The 16,932-nt window shown below is 38.9% G+C and overlaps 1 protein-coding gene across 1 annotated transcript; it reads left to right on the top strand.

Moving 5' to 3' along the window:
* The first annotated feature begins 1,097 nt into the window (after nucleotides 1-1,097).
* Nucleotides 1,098-15,059, top strand: LOC119913989 (torsin-1A-like). Its single transcript, XM_038732959.1, has 5 exons — nucleotides 1,098-1,450; nucleotides 11,639-11,904; nucleotides 11,994-12,169; nucleotides 12,283-12,404; nucleotides 12,496-15,059. The coding sequence occupies exons 1-5, from the start codon at nucleotides 1,279-1,281 to the stop codon at nucleotides 12,768-12,770; spliced, it is 1,011 nt and encodes a 336-aa protein (XP_038588887.1). The 5' UTR covers nucleotides 1,098-1,278; the 3' UTR covers nucleotides 12,771-15,059.
* The last annotated feature ends 1,873 nt before the right edge of the window (nucleotides 15,060-16,932 follow it).

Genomic DNA, 16,932 nt, shown 5'->3' with positions numbered 1-16,932 from the left:
AACCGAGCATAAAGTTCTTCAGTGGTGTATTGCTCTAGGGGTTTTGTAAGCTTAACATACACCCACTGATAGTGGCGATGGACATTACCTGCCATGCCAGTGCCTCTCCGAGAAAGACTGAATAAGATGGCTGTATTATTGGTTGTTTCAAACACACACCCATCACACCTCAATTAGCTGATTTGCTGTGGCCTGTGTGAAATTATATCAGTCCTGCCCAAGGCCCTCAAACTCCATGTTCCCCACACCAAACAGGTAGAAACATGGACTCAAAAGGACCCAATTTCACTGTTGCAGAAACACACGCACTTCTGGAGTGTGTTAGGTGCCTCAATAGGAAGTTTTAATTCTACTAAGGGCGGAGAAGTAACAAAATCAAAATGGATATTTTAATGCCATGGGATCTGGCCAGAAGAGGACCACGGAGCAAGTGAAATTAAAATGGAAGAATCTAAAGGCCAGGGCAACAAAGGCAACCATGCTGAAGCAAAAAACAAGCCCAAACAAGCCCTTCAGGAGAGGTGACTACACAGATGTGGTTCTTGACATTAGGCAAACATTCAAAAGTTGTTTGTAGCAATTGCATCTTTTATTGCAGGTCCAGTCAGCCCCTCATTCTTAGATCGCCTCCCAAAAGCTGCTCCCTTAACTCTGAATGATCTTTATTTTAACTACTGCTACTGCTTTAATCTGGCTGGGCAAGGCATGACGGATATGCCACTGAGAGTTCACCACTGACCAGTCCCTTTGTCAAACTTTGCATAAACACGAGTCTGTCCAATGCACTGTGGAAGGCTCATGAAACTCACTACAAACTGTAAAACTATGCAGGTTTGATCAAATATAAATCAAGATTAGGCTATGTTACTTGATTGCCTACTTCTCACCTCAATTGTGTTCAGAAACACATTTCAATGTATGCTGCTAATGTTTAGCTGGAATATGAGAAAGTTACTGACCTGGCTCCATGTTGAAAACTGTCCATCCAAGTTGTTTTCTGGTTGAAGTCGTAAATTCCCGAGTTCGGAGTCGCCTGGAACGCACCATAAGCAGCGCCGGATGCTGCTCACTGGAGGCGGTCTGTCTGTCTCGCGCTTATAACATCAATGATGTAAAGTTTGTGCAATGAAAGAATAGAAGCGCCGCTTGATTCAACTTTATGATAGTAACGTTATTCAGAGGAAATTGGAAGTTCCCCGTTGAAAAGAAGTTATCCTGCTAGTTTATCGCGGTTCACCACATTAGGTTGCTGAGGCCAGGAATTTATTGGTTTCTACGATGAAAGTGGCACACTTATGTTTGTTATATATTTTGTTGACAGCCTGTGTGCTGGTAAACACGTTTGAACTGTTCATAACGGCGGCTGTCGGTGTGGCTCTCGGGAGGATGATCTGGAATTACTTACAAACTGAAACATGCGATCCGAAATGGACAGCCATCAATGCAGCAGGTGAGTAATGTTTGCCTATACAGTTGAGCGGTGTGAATAGTTTGTTTCAATGCGACTAAATGGGGAAAATATCTGTAGGCCTAATCTTAATTATCTATGCTACTACATAACGTTACAGACACATCAATAATGAAAAGTCTGTGTGTTTTTACTGTCAAAACTGAAACTTGGAGAGTAATGCAGTCTGAAATATCCTCTTAGCAATGAACAATGTTTCCGGGTTCTGACACCAGCACCCATCATACAAGACACGAGGTGTTTTATTGCGCTGAAATAATTCTTTGTTTTGTTTGACCAGCAGTCCAATCCCCAAAGATATTGTGTACATCAAGGGTCCTTAACTACTAGGGCTGGACTCATTTTCACAAAATTAAATTCTCAACTCAACTCAACTCAACTTTATTTATAGAGCACTTTAGACACCACCAGTGGAACCAGAGTGCTGTACAGAAGGTATAAAATAGAAAATAAAAACAGAGTCAAAAAACAGCAAACTAAAGTTACAAAGCATTATCAAATGCTAAAGAAAACAAATAAGTTTTAAGCGCACTGTGAAAGGTACTCAATGAAGGACAAGTTTTTACAGAGAGAGGAAGGTCATTCCAGAGCCTAGGAGCAGCAACAGAGAAAGCCCGATCACCTTTACATTTTAAATTGATCATTTGAGGGCAGAGATCTACTGGATTGACAGCGGCTGACTAAATCAGTAACATACTCCATGCAGAGACTTAATAACATACAACAACGTTTTGTATTGAATTCTGTATCGTATGGGTAACCAATGTAATTTAATTAACACTGGAGTAATGTGCTCTCTCTTCTTGTACCCGTTAAAAGTCTGGCAGCTGAGTTCTGAACGAGCTGCAAACGGGAGCGAGAAGCCTGACTCACACCCAGATACAGCACATTACAATAATCCAAACGGGATGACACAAAGGCATGAACAACCTTCTCCATATCGTCAAAAGAAAGGATAGATTTCAATTTAGATATTGATCTAAGATGGAAGAAACGACCTCAAATTTAAGCTCAGAGTCAAAAATGACACCAAGGTTCCTCACGCTATACAGTTTTTTCCCAGAAAACAACCCCAGGCAGTCATCATCCACATACTCCTTATTTCCAAATAAAATCATCTCAGTCTTATCCTCTTATCCTTAGTTATTCGCAAGCCAACATGCATGAAGAGACTGAATGGTACATTTATGCCCATGTTTCAGTGGTAAGTAAATTTAAGAGTCATCCGCATACAAATGATACTGAATCCCAAATTTCTCAAAAGGGAAAATAAAATTGGTCCCAGTATAGAGCCCTGTGGAACCCCACACACAAGAGGGGTAACAGAAGAAAAATAATCCCCTAAACTGACAGAAAAAGTCCTATCCTTCAAATAGGAAGAGAACCATTGTCAGAGGTGTCTAAACTGTTTAAAAAAAAAAGGGGGCTGAATAACCGCATGCTTAAAACTAACTGGAACAACACCAGATGACAAGCTGATATTCATAAGACACAAAATACTTGGGCCAATTGAATCAAGTACCTTCTTAAACAGAGAAGAAGGGAGCACATCACCAGGAGACCTGGTGGCTTCATATGAGCAGTTATATCATTAAGCTGCTGCAAAGAAACAGGCATAAAACTAGTTAATTTGTTCGTAGGGTCAACAGAAGGAATAAAATCAATGCCAACAGATGAAATCTGAGATCTAATTCTATCAACCTTACCAATAAAAAAGTTTAACAACTCTTCACACATGTCAGCAGAAGGAGTGAATGAAGGAGTAGCAGTAAGATGAAGAACAGCATTTACAGTAGAGAAAAGTACTCTAGAATTATTACAGTTTCTAGAAATGATGACAGAGAAATAATTTGATCTAGCCAATTTAACAGCTCTTTGATACTCGTTCAAACAGTTCTTCAAAATCTCATAAGAGACTTGTAATTTATCTTTAACCCATTTGCGTTCAGCCCTCCTACACTCCTTTCTAAGAGCACGGGTAGTGCTGTTCATTAATTAAGTTCGTTAATTTCTTAGCCTATATCACTGTAAACAGGTTCCTAAAAATCATGTTAAATCCCTTGTAACTACTTAAAATAGTCCAGGTGATATGTTAAAATTATGTTCACTTTTTCTTAAGCATGAAACTTTGGGGGGTTTGGGGGGCCTGAACATTTTCAGAAATGGAGCTATCGCAAAAACGCCTTGTGGTGGCCATGGTGACCATTTTACTTTCCACCATAACCAAATTATGTATATATCTCCTGAACCAAACATGGTAACACAGAAAAGGTGATGTCTACTCCTATATTGTGATGGTAAAGGATTGCAATGATACCATATACAACATCACAAACTGCTCGGGTGTTGTGTTAGAGTCCATAAGGGGAAAGCATTTTTCAATTGGAGCCTTGTGACAGTTGAACTGTCACTCTATTATCACGTTGGTAACAGGGCTACACTCACAGTAAGTAAAAGTAAAAATACACTTTCCTGAGAGTATTTGTTCTATATATATGACTGCATTATTAAAAAAATATTTATTACTGCATAACATATAAGTCAGTTAATAAAGAAACTGAGAAAATTAATAGCCATAATATTAAAGTGGGTGGTGATGGGGCAGTGGATAAGCCTTTGCTGTGAGAGACCTGGGTTCAAATCCACTGTGAGACACCATTGTGTCCCTGAGCAAGACTATGATATATGACCGAAATATGTCAGAAGCTATAGCTGTGTTTCAACCAAAAGAACGGTATCTACGTACTGTAACTCCAGATTCACAAAACCCCTGACTCTTCTGGCAAAATCAAACACTTTCCTCAAACCATTGCACAAAATATTGTGCAATCGCAAAATCAAAGTCAATGAGAGAGTCATTCTACCTCAGCATCCCGTCTTTGTGCTGGTTCCAGCCAGAGGACTTTGTCCACATCACATGCAATGTTGTCCCTTTCTAGGCAACGGGGGAAGAACCCTCTTGTGTGCCGGATCCAGCCTTGACAACACTCCACACCTATGTCACCACAGGCCAATTCCATTGCCTGTAAAAGATTTACCCTTGTATATGGGTTACGGTCATATACCTTCGATCGCTACGCAGAGAAAAACTCTCCTATTAGGTTGAGGAAAGGGCTGTATGGTGGAAGGCAAACATTCATGAATCGCTGGTTGATGTTGAACCACTCACGTATTCGGACACCACGGTGAAACCTGACATTGTCCCAAACCACAACATAGACAGGATGCACTGCCTGTTGATGATCCTGCTGCACACGTTCAAAAGAAACATCCCGAAGACCACCCAGAAATGTGAGAAGATGGTCAGTGTTATATGGCCCCAGGGTTGCATGACGGTGGAGAACCCCCCCATTGCTTATGGCTGCACATAGGGTGACATTGCCACCACGTTGGCCAGGGACTTCCACAATGGTTTTCAAAACTATGTCTCCTTTTTTCAAAACTCTACACACAATTCTCCCAACTGCTCACACAAAATGCAAAATACCTCATATGTCCTTTAAAATGAAACACTGCATTCAAAATGTCCTAAACACATCCCAAAATGAAGTATTGGCATCAGATGGCAAACACCTTTTTCAAAATAATAAATTATTGGATATACCATGCGCACACTGTTGTTCTAAATCAAAAGGTAATTTGTCTTTCACAGGCGTGTTTGTACATTTCCATACAATGTTGTAGAGTGAAACTAATCTGCTAAGATGTACTGAAAAGTAAACTGTTAACACTTATTTGGAAAATCAGTTATTTTGTATTTTGTATACAGTAGCATCCAAGAAATGAAACCCATAAACATATGTAAACCAAAAGTATAATTTTTACTTTTATTGCCAAAAATTAATACTTATTTTACTGCTGAAATAACCAATATATTGTTCCAACCTGTTCTAATTTCTGAAGGTTCAAATTATGGACGCCACTGTAAAGCTTCTCTCATGGTCAACCTGTGGTCACATGATCAATAAATGTGGCCCTAATCTCATCAGTGATGGCTCTCCTTCCTTCTCTTCTTTGCCCTCGTCCTCTTCCTCCTCTTCCTCCTCCTCCTCCTCTTCTACCAACTCTTCCTCCTTGAACTTTTCCTCTCTGTCCATTGTTCGCATCCATTGTTCAAAACAGGTAATTTGACCTTTGACCTATGGATAGGTCTACTGTATATTAAAACAGTGATTGGTTAATGATCATTTAAGCAGTTAGTGTTTACACATGTGAGGAGGGGCTGTGTGACCTGGTGAATAAGTGCAGCATTTTGATTGGTTGTCTGACAGGTCACTTCCTGTTAGAATTTTGTGTTGGTTGTGTTTAGGTTGAGAATTGTGTGTAGTGTTTTGAAAAAGTGTTTTATGCGTATGCGTTCGAAAACTGAGTGAAAGGACGAGAAATAGCTAATGAGTTTGGAAATTTGGGATGAGGTTTTGCTCTTTGAGTGAGAGGTGTTAAAAATTGTGTGAAATGTAAAGATTTTGTGTGGAAGCAGTTGGAAAAAACTGTAAAAGAGATAAATAAATAGTTTAGTAAGTGTTACAGAAAGACATACTTCTGCAAAAGTGTATTTAAATGCACTCCTGATTTACACTACAATATAGTGCAGTTACAGTAACAGTATAGTACAATAACTGTAGGCTAGAAACTTGTACTGTAAGCATCAGTGCTGAAAGTGTACACTTACTTGCACATACTGATATCGTAGATCTTTGACTCTTTCTGAATTGCGCTCAAAGGGTACTCTGTACACTTGCTTCATGCGTACCCTGTTGCGATGGAGGACACGGGCAATGGTAGAAAGGCTGACACTGCTGATTCCTTCAACAACTGCTTCTACAACTATTTGCTGTATTTCACGCATGTTGTGTGTAAACAATGACAGCTGTGTTGTAGTTGTGTTTAACTTATTATTTAACTAATTGTGTTGCGGCATTTGTATTTGCGTTGTGGCTTTTTTGTTCGTGTTGTGGCTTTTGTAATTGTGTTGTGGCGTTTGTATTTGTGTTGTGGCTTTTTTGTTCGTGTTGTGGCGTTTGTATTCGTGTTGTGGGATTTGTGTTCGTGTTGTGGCTTTTGTATTAGGCCTGAAACCTACGGGCCACCATAATGGGTAGATGCTGGCATGTAAATGTGTTCAGGGCGGGACTCTTATCAAACGTGTAAAATTTGGTACAGATCTGAGCATGTACAGTCAAGTTACAACAACTGTCATGGCGAAGAGTTTAACTTCACCGCCACATCAATAACTGCAAACTCACAAGTTTCACAACGTAACTTCATCCATGTGTAAAGGGTTTTCTGGGACTGTTTTGAAGTTGATATGTCCAACCTGGTAGGCTTGGACATATCATTTCGTAAAAGTTACTTCCTGTTGCCAGCAGGTGGCGCTTTGACTTTGAGTGAATATTGGCATGTGGATGTGTTCAGGGCAGGACTCTTATTATGCATATCAAATTTGGTGCAGATTTGAACTTACTGTTTCATCAGTTTTCGACGACACACCTCGGGCAAACCGGTCGACTGGTAATAACCGTACAACTTTTAATTGTCAATGGGTGTAGACAGCAAAGCGAAAATCTGTCGATCTGACTAACTCCCTAGGAGAAGGTTGTTAAAGTACAAAGTGTGTAAATCGCCAAAAATGACCATTAAATCCAAAACGGCTTCCTGTTGGGTCTCTGCCATCGCTCCAAGAGGCTTTTTTGTACATTTGGACATGATACACGTACTGCAGAAATTTCGCACATGCACATTTTGTGCCCAGGCCCTAATTATCCAATCTACTATAGAGCCTGTTCTCATCAATTACCATTCATTCAATCATTTTACAATCTAATTTGACTAAATAGAAAACTAGAAAATGCATTCAGTAGATCTCAGACCTCCGCTTACAAGGTGTATTGTGAGTCGGCCCAGGCGCCCTGTGGAGAGTAATCGACCAGAGTTTGAAATGAAAGGGACTTGGCGTTACGGAGATGAATGGATGTCTATGGGAGCGTTATTTTATATACGATTAATAACGCCACCTAAAGGCCGATTGACACCAAACAACCATTGTAAACCTAAGATATGACATGACTTCATGTTTTTAGCATTTTGCACAAAGATTTGTTAGCTCATAATTGGAACGATTTTTCTTCTTTTAGCATTAGACCTGTTAGAATTTACTCTCCAATTTTTTAATTGTTTTTTTTTCTTTGTTTGGGTGTCATGTCTTGGCTTACTTCAATACACCACTCTCTTAGTTTTTGATACCTTCAGAGATACAAATATTATAAACACTAACACTATGCTAGGGCTGGGCGATATGGCCAAAAATGATATCAAGATAAAAACATTTCATATCATTCGATATCGATAATTATCACGATAAATGTCAAATCATTATTTCTTTCAAGTTTAAAGGCTGATTTTTGCCCCTGAGTGAAAATCGGTGAAATGTTTCTTTATGTTCAGTATGTGCCAAACAGTGGATCACTTAACAAATCTGAGGCAGACCATGCAAAACTATTGTGACAAAATCTTTTTCAACACATATGCATTTCTAAACAAAACAAATATTTTAATAGAAAAAGTAAGTGCTAATTTCTTTGTGGTTCAAATTAATTAAACCAAATATTTATTGACGATATATTGAACATTTATTATGTTGTTATTGAGGAAAATTATATTGCGACAATTATCATTGTTTTATTGCCCAGCCCTACACTATGTCAATAGTGAAAAAGAATTTAACATCAAACATTAGCGTAAACAGAAAGCAGATTGTGTACTCCGCAGTTGTGCAGTATGAGTATTCGCAGTTTTGCATGGGCCTACAACAAGGTGGAACTATTACTGAAAGTAACAGGGAGTCCCAAGTATTTTGGTGGCGGAAAATAGACTGGGAGTCTTCGCAGAGCAAATACGGCAACATGCACAGTACAAGTATATAGCCTAAGTTTTATTTGCACTGTACACGATACTTTAATATAAACACCAAAACAAAAACACTTTCAGTAGCATCGTGTTTTTGCTTTGCATGACTGATAATACCCAATCAGAAAGCCTAATGTAAGAGTCTGTGTCATCGTTTTCAAAGTATTTTTTTATCATTTATAATACGCTAAGCTGGAGTTTAGCGTAGTTTAGCGAGAACGAAAACGGGGTCGCAGCTTTTTCAAACTTCTCTGTTTTAGGTGTTCAGATTGGCCATTTAGTCTGGACGGGAGGTGCAAATGTACCACAAACTCATTAGGAAAGTGTTTACTGAGGTAGAAAGTAAAGTCAGAAGTAGGGTAATTTTACCGTTATTACAACCGTACTTCTTTTAGCAACCAGTGGAGACGCTCCCTGCTGGCCATTACAAAGAATGCAGGTTTAGGTTACTTTTGCATGGCTTCACTTTTCATACCCGGAGTTTGCCGCTTAAGATTAGAGAAATTACATACACACACTCGTCACAGTACTACAATCCTTAATTGGTCAACGGTGCAAGCGAGCTCTCCTGTATCCTGTTTCTGAGCCCGAGCGAATGAGAGAGCGAGCGGCATAATGTGACGAGGAAAGTTAGCGGAGAAAAATACTTGCAGTAAGTTTCAGTCTGGCAGTAAACGTGCAATGAAGTTCACAATGTGCCAGTTAAAAAAGGCTGTAGTTTCCCCAACTGCTGGAAAAGTGACGGCAGTTAGCACTAGCTAACATCTCCCCTGGGCAGCACGTTTTTTGGCTGTTATGTAACGTTAGCTAAATTAGTAACAAAGTAATATTAATTAGCTCAGCTTTATGTCATTGCTAAATTACTTGTCAAGGGTTGAGAACATCAGGTACAAGCGTAGACTAAACTGGTGTACAGCTCTGTCCTGTACACAGACTGGAAATCCTGATAATTATATTTCAGTTTTCAGAGGAGTCTGACAACTGGTTGTTAAAGAAATGAGGGACCATGGAGCTGAGGTTAATGAAGTAAATTAGGGATGCAAACTAGTCCTTTTAAGCTAATTAGGAGATGTTTCTTTTGGATTTTAATGCGCAAATTAAATGCTTAGTCATTTTCTAGAGATCCTGTATGTATAGAAAAAAAAAGATGCATCGATAATCATTTTATAATCGAATTTCAGCCCTCTGAATTGTAATTGAAATGAATTGTGAGGTGCCCAGAGATTCCCACCCCTAGTTTCTAATGCACATTGTTTTTTTGTTTTTTTTAAATAATCATAATCAAACATTTATTGACAATATATTAAACATTTGTTATATTGTTATTGAGGGAAGTCATTTTGCAATAATTATTATAATTAATATTGTTTTTTTGCTCAGCCCTTCTGATCTAAAACAAAAATATCTAACAAGCAATAGAAAACTATTCTGATATTAATCACTGTAACATCATAATTCATTACCGTAACAGGCAACAAATGGCACGGTAATGAAAGATTGGTGTTACGGCAATGAATGCACTTTAGCTTAGCTAGCATAAAATGGCGGGAAACACAATGACTTAGCAAAAAATAATACTCCATCACTACATTCCCACACTATCCTTCGTATTGTTATGTTCAAAATGAATATTTGTTTGTGAAATATTAAATACTACATTGTTAAGGTAATGTACACCCATGGTGGGGTAAGAGGGGAGTAAGACAGCAAAAGTAGAGACTTTAGCTATCAGATGTTAACAGATGATCTTGCCTTGTAGCCATCTTGAATCTTCTGTGTCTTTCAATAACACTTTATTTATAAATATATCCAGTCGTTTTGAGAGATGTGAAAATGTGTTACGGCCATATATGGAAATAATGTTTTAGAAATGTATCAAAATTGCTATTGGAAATTAATATTATTTTAATAGAGACAATTTTTCAATGTTTTTTAATATATTTAATATATTATTTGTTGTGCTGTAAGAGAGCAAAATACAAAAGTTTTGTTCGGACACGTTACGGTAATGAAGTTTATAATAAAACAAATAAATAAAAAATACTTTTTAAAACTAATATTTGAAAACAATTAAGTGAACATTGAAGTAAAAATTGTGTACTTTAACATTAAAATTTGTTGAGAATCACCCATATAGAAAGCTTTTTTAATAGCACGAGAATCTGCACAACTCACTCTCTCCTGCTGTGCCGCCACTCGAGGTGCACCAAATATGACATCCAGGGTTTTGTCAAATTGAGGTTGACCCTCCCTTCTTATTTTAACTTGATGGTTTGATCTCTGTCATCACACGCGACTGGTCACATGCATAACTAACACACATCAACACAGCGGTACATACTCTTAAAAAGCTTGTTCAACAGAGCTGGTTAAATTTACACAGTGCAAGTCTCCTCTAGCCTGATTGACAGGTCACCATGGTAACAACTTGTCTGACAATCATTACATTTATTCATTTAGCTGACGCTTTAATCGAAAGCGACTTACAATTACTATACATGTCAGAGGTCACACGCCTCTGGAGCAACTAGGGGTTAAATGGCCTCCCACACCAAAGGCAAGCATCTTATCTATGCGCCATCACCACCCCAAGCACAAGGTAGTCCCGCCCTAAAGCATACCCTGTTTTGTCTTCTATTTTCCTCTAAATGGGATCATAATTCACTAAGTAAACATGTTGTATTGAAACTAATGACTGAGACAATAAACTCACTAGAAAAGTGTTTTCTTAGGGAATAAATCAGGTGAGAAGTAGGGTTGTTTAACCATTATTTCTAATGGAAGCTTTGCAACCACTAGAGTCTCCCTTTGCTGGCCGTTAATAATGCAAGTCTGAGCAAATTACTGAGAAGGTATGAATCAGTTTTTCACCACACAACTTTTCACAAAGTATTTTACAGAATATCTTGAAACTAATATGAAGGCATTTTCATCAACCCTATCAAAAACAAATGAAAAAAAATCCTATTTTGTATTTGTAATACATATTTTAAACACATGTATCATAAATACTTTACTTTTCTGGTCTTATAATCAGCTAGTATTGGTCACCTGTAAAACACTTTCGCTATACAAATTAAGGTTGATTTGATATAGCTATTTAATGACTGTGGCTCTTTTTTTAAGCTGTCATCTTATAACAAAATGGATCATGATGCCAGATGAGACGAGATTTTGGTGGCCACCTCAGCTAAAGAATTTCCTGACGGCAATGCTGAGAAAGGTTTCAATAGTCCTGTTGACTTTTTGTTCTGCACTCTCCAGGTCTCCAGGCTGACCTGGAAAGCAATCTGTTCGGACAGCACATTGCCTCACGCATCGTCCTGAAAGCTGTGAGTGGATTCATGAGCAACGACAACCCGAAAAAGCCTCTGGTGTTGTCTCTGCACGGATGGACGGGCACAGGGAAGAACTATGTTAGCAAGCTGATTGCTGAAAACATTTATAAGAAGGGAATGGACAGCAGCTTTGTTCATATTTTCATCTCTAGTTACCACTTCCCACATAAAAGTGAAATTAAGACCTACAAGGTATGATAATAAGTAGACACAATTCAAACACAGTTCCTTCATCTGTTTTGCCTCCTAAATTAATTAAATATACTGATGTTTGTCCTCAGTCTCAGTTACAGCAGCGAATCAAAGACAGTGTCACCAACTGTGCACGCTCCATATTCATCTTTGATGAGATGGACAAGATGCATCCTGGATTGATTGACAGCATAAAGCCGTTCCTGGAGTACCACAACAATCTGGATGGAGTTTCTTTTCGTAAGGCCATCTTCATCTTCCTTAGGTAAAAGGATGAAGTATGGCCACTATAACTTTTCTTGTTACTATTTATTGGCTACAGTACCCTGCAGAGGTTTTAGGCACTTTAGATGTTAAGAAAGTTCATCTTCCTCCTAGCAATGGTGGAGGAGAGCTCATCAAACAGACAGCTTTTGACTTCTGGAAAGCACAACGAGGTCGAGAAGAGATTGAGCTGAAAGACCTGGAAACATCTATCTCTGAATCTGCATTTAAAAATGGTTAGTAGACTACTTCTTTTAGTCCTAGTCTTACACAAAAATAAATTTTATGAAAAACAAAATAATTAGCTCTCTGAATCTCCTCCTGTAGGTGGCTTGTGGAATTCAGATTTAATTTACAAGAACCTGGTGGACTTCTTTGTCCCGTTTCTGCCTCTGGAGAAACGGCACGTTATCCAGTGTATCAAGGCCGCGATGAGAGCCAGAGGATGTCCACCAGACCAGAATGTGGCCGACAAGATGGTCGAAGATTTAGTTTATGTCCCCAAACCTGAGAGCGTTTTCTCTGCCAAAGGCTGCAAGACAATAGAGAGCAAATTGGACTACTACTTCGAATGTAAGCCTCTGCAGGATGCACAAGGTTAATATTTATAGTTAATATTTATTTAGGGGGTACTCACACTTGGCAATCCATACCTTGCCCGAGCACATTTAACCCCCACAGTGTGGTTCGTTTAACCAGTGTGATCACTGTGCTGAACTGTGCCCGGGCCCGCTCGAAGAGGTGGGCTCAAACACGGTTAAGCTGTCCGTGCGATATTTACTACCAGCTATTTGCTTCGACAACCCAGCTGTGATCTAACATTAACATAGCTATCCTTATTAGATAGGCTCATTTCATGCTTGCTATTAACTTTTTTGACAGTGTTGTGTTGGTGAGATTTGTGCAGCTGTGTTCATGAGAAAGAGAGAGAGAGAAAGAGAGAGAGAGCGGGAGCTAGCAAGCAAGTGAGACGAAGTGCTGAGTGAATATATATGCGGCACGTAGCTCTGCAGTCAAATACAATTTTAAATAGGCCTGGTAAAAAAACACACAAATAAATCAATGTATGGGAAACAATGGAGTGATGACTTAAACATTCTCCAGCTTGGATCTTTAGGTGCAACGTGAGTGCAGGCCAGCTGGGGGAGTGGTCCGGGGTACAATTGTTCTCAGGCATGGGACAAGGCAACCGGGCCTAGTGTGAGTACGCCCTTAGTTAACAAAGAAAAATGCCCTTGACTGAGGAGAGGAAGGCAAACGAAGCCTTCACACAGTACTTGTATCTTTGCACAGTACTAGTAAAGGTTTTAGACAGGTGTGGTAAATTAGGAATGCTTTCAAAAAAGACATTAGTAGATTGTATTTATCAATTAACAAAATACAAAGTGAGTTAACAGAAGAAAAATCTAAATCAAATCAATTTTGGTGTGACCACCCATTTCCTATTTTGCTAATGTATGTATGCTAATGAAATGTGTGTGCCATATATGTCCAGTGCAGGGATTGGTCGAAGGTTTATGTGTATAAGGAGGTTTACTATCTGAGTCTCTAAGAATAATAAATGATTGGCTGCTGTGTGATTCATAAACGGAAATATTGGATTGCATCAAACATTAATGCATAATATTGTGTCTGTATGGCAAATCTATAAAGAGAAAGAAGTGTATGAAAGAAGGAGGCCTGCAGAATCAAGATGTTGGCCGACTCTTATTTATGTGTCTTGTTCTTGAATCGCATGTCACTGTTATCTGGAGCAGAGCGGGACAACGACAGGATTTGTCACATTTCTGTTACTTTTATATGATATTGCACTAACTAGAGATAACTAGAGAGAGGCTCGACTCGCCTCGACTCGCCTCGCTTTTGTTTGGTTTTTCATTGTGGAAAAGTTGCACCTGCTTCCGGGTACTTTTTGTCGTATCACCACCTTCGAGGTTCCAAGCGAGCTGAGGCGATACTAATTTGTGAGGTGAAAACACGGCAGACTATTGATTGGTCAGAGAGAATTGTCACAAATCACTGCGTCATTATTGCGTACGCAAGACAGAGGCCAGCAACAGAAAGTTTTATATTTAACAGTTTTTGCATGTAATTTCATCACTAAATCCACTTCTGCAAAGTTTTGAGGTGAGAAACCAACTGTGTAGATTTCGAATATTGACAGTTTTACGAAAAGTGATGGTGGAACAAAAAGAGAGACGAGGAGTTCCACAAGTGGCGGCGGGGGAAGCCTGCACCAACCGGGAGGAGCTCCTGAAGCCGGCCAGCCGCCCGCTCATAGGGCCTGATTTACTAAAGGTTTGCGTGATGAGGGATTATGATAGCATGATTTTTGTATTACTCAGGGTAACCAAAATTATTGTGTTTTCTTATATTGATCTCTGATGTATTTTATAGGTAGAAGTTTATATGTTGGTTTATCATGTATTAAACTAGACCTGATGTGTGTGTTTTTTGGAGAGGTGCAGAACAGGGGGTCACTGCATGATCAGATAAGGACACCCCTCACAATGGGTGAGGGGTAGTTTGGAATGTGGTACAAACATCTCTTCTCCAAGATATCTCATTTCAGGAACTACGCTCATAATCTGCCAAGCAACAGCATGGCGATTCGTGGAGTCAGAGGACAAACATTGGGGTCAGAGGATTTGGGCCAATCATGGACTGACCTACACTTTTGTTTTATTGTTTTATGACATGATGATGTATACTAAAACACTGGGTCAGGGAGAGATAGCCAGTCAGACTTCATGAACTGATACAGCTTGTTGTTTGTCAGAGAAAGGAAGATCGACCCAGAGCTCTATTAGCTTTATTCATTTACTTGTAATAAAACTGATTAACTTGGACCAAAAACATCTTCTCCTATTGCTTCATGAAAGAACACGCAGGACCAAGAACTACACATAGTTTAAAAAGGGTAATTTAAAGTCACGGTCCAACAGTGAGTAAAAACGTGCAAACTGGCCAGCAAATTAGCACACAATGTGATCTATCAAGCCTAAAAGCAATTTCACAGCCTCTGTATTTAATATGTTTGAAAGGAAGGTGCAAACCGCCAAGTGTTGTGCAGAGATGGCTTCTGTTATTGTTGCCAGAAGGAGACACAGCCATAATGAAAGAAAATGTAGAGAAATTAACAATATTAGATAATATTATTCTATATCAAATGTATAGAAATAAAATTATTTTATTTTATTTATTCAATGAACTATATGAATAGACTTGGCTGAAGATACTGGAAGATGTTTCGTCTCTCATCCAAGGGACTTCTTCAATTCTGACTGACTGGAAACCTGGAAAGTTTAGCTTGCATGTGCCATTCTTCTTTTTGTTTATAATGTGATGAGCTTTTATCATCAGGGCAGGCCTGCGAAATAAAGATGTTAATATTGTTGCAACATTTGTCAATTAACGGTCACAAGGATAGTGTTTGTCTTTACACTTGTTAAAGCACTTTGAAACTTGTTTTTGAAAAGTGCTCTACAAATAAGATTATTATTATTAGTGTGACTAAATTGCAATGGGTTTCAGAACAAGTGAACTCTTTGGGACATGTGATCACTTGAAGGCAAATCCCTCTATGCCAAGGTTCCAAAACAACCAAAAAACAGGTATAGAGAAATTAATTTGTTTTGTAAACAAAGGATCCAAAATTATGCAAAATTTAGGCACCATAAGCTGCAGTGACTTATGGAGAAGGCCTAACTAGCAGCCAAGACTGAAATGATTTGGCCAGAGGAAGCTGACAGATAATTCCCTGACTTAAACAAGAAAACAGCGCTGCATACAAAGCCCATCTATAAAGCCTGACCAGGCCTTTACATAGACTATCGATGAAAAAAAAAACTTTTCCATGACATCTGTTTTGACTGCAAGACCATACAGAAAGACAAAGATCAAACTTGACTTTGTGGCTGAAGGACTATCTAGATGACTTAGAACTGTAGCTGCAGCTGAGACAACAGTATTTGCATCACACTTTCTGACACTTCATGACTATGCCATATATATATATATATATATATATATATATATATATATATATATATATACATAAAATGTGAAGGCGAATCTGTGACAAACCATTTAAACTTCAGGTTGATGCCAGTCATGTAGAGGCAGGTGGGGGTGTAGCTCTGTACCAAAGAATTTAACAAACATCAGTTGAATTATTCTGTAATAGAGAGAGAAGCGTTAACTCTGATTTGGTCCTTGCAACACTTTGAGGTGTATGTAGGTTTCAGGTCCGGTGATCATTTATACAGACCACAATCCCTTAACATTTTTGAACCCCCTGCGTTGTCCAAATTAAAGACTTGTTATGTGGTCTTTATTCCTCCAGTATAACTTGGATATACATCATGTAAAAGGCATAGGTAACATTGTTGCAAATGCTTTGTCCAGAGCCCCATGCCAGTGATTGTTCAATATTTCTTCATTGTGGTGTCTCTATCTCACTCTTAAATTGCTTCCAGGTACCAGTTGCAGGGATGAAATGTGATGCTGCAAGATGGAGGAGGGATGAGAAAGTACTGTTCAGGGGTCTCATTTAAAAATGGTGCACACGTACAAAACAGGGCTGGAAACATGCATATTCCACTTCCTAAGCAAAGGTTGTGATCTATAAAAAACAAACATGATGGGCGAATGTGCGGTCCTGTAAGTAAACTCTGAACCATGCGTACGCACATAAAGAGGAGAAATGAGAAATGGCGACTCACATGGCAGGAGGATGAAACGGTTTGAAATGAATAGGCCTGC

This window comes from Micropterus salmoides, unplaced genomic scaffold (assembly GCF_014851395.1).
Source record: "Micropterus salmoides isolate LMB-PRFRI ecotype aquatic unplaced genomic scaffold, ASM1485139v1 Ms_hic_scaffold_20, whole genome shotgun sequence".
Classification (NCBI taxonomy): Eukaryota; Metazoa; Chordata; class Actinopteri; order Centrarchiformes; family Centrarchidae; genus Micropterus; species Micropterus salmoides.
Note: the sequence above shows the minus strand (reverse complement) of the source record. Positions and strands in the feature narration are given on the sequence as shown.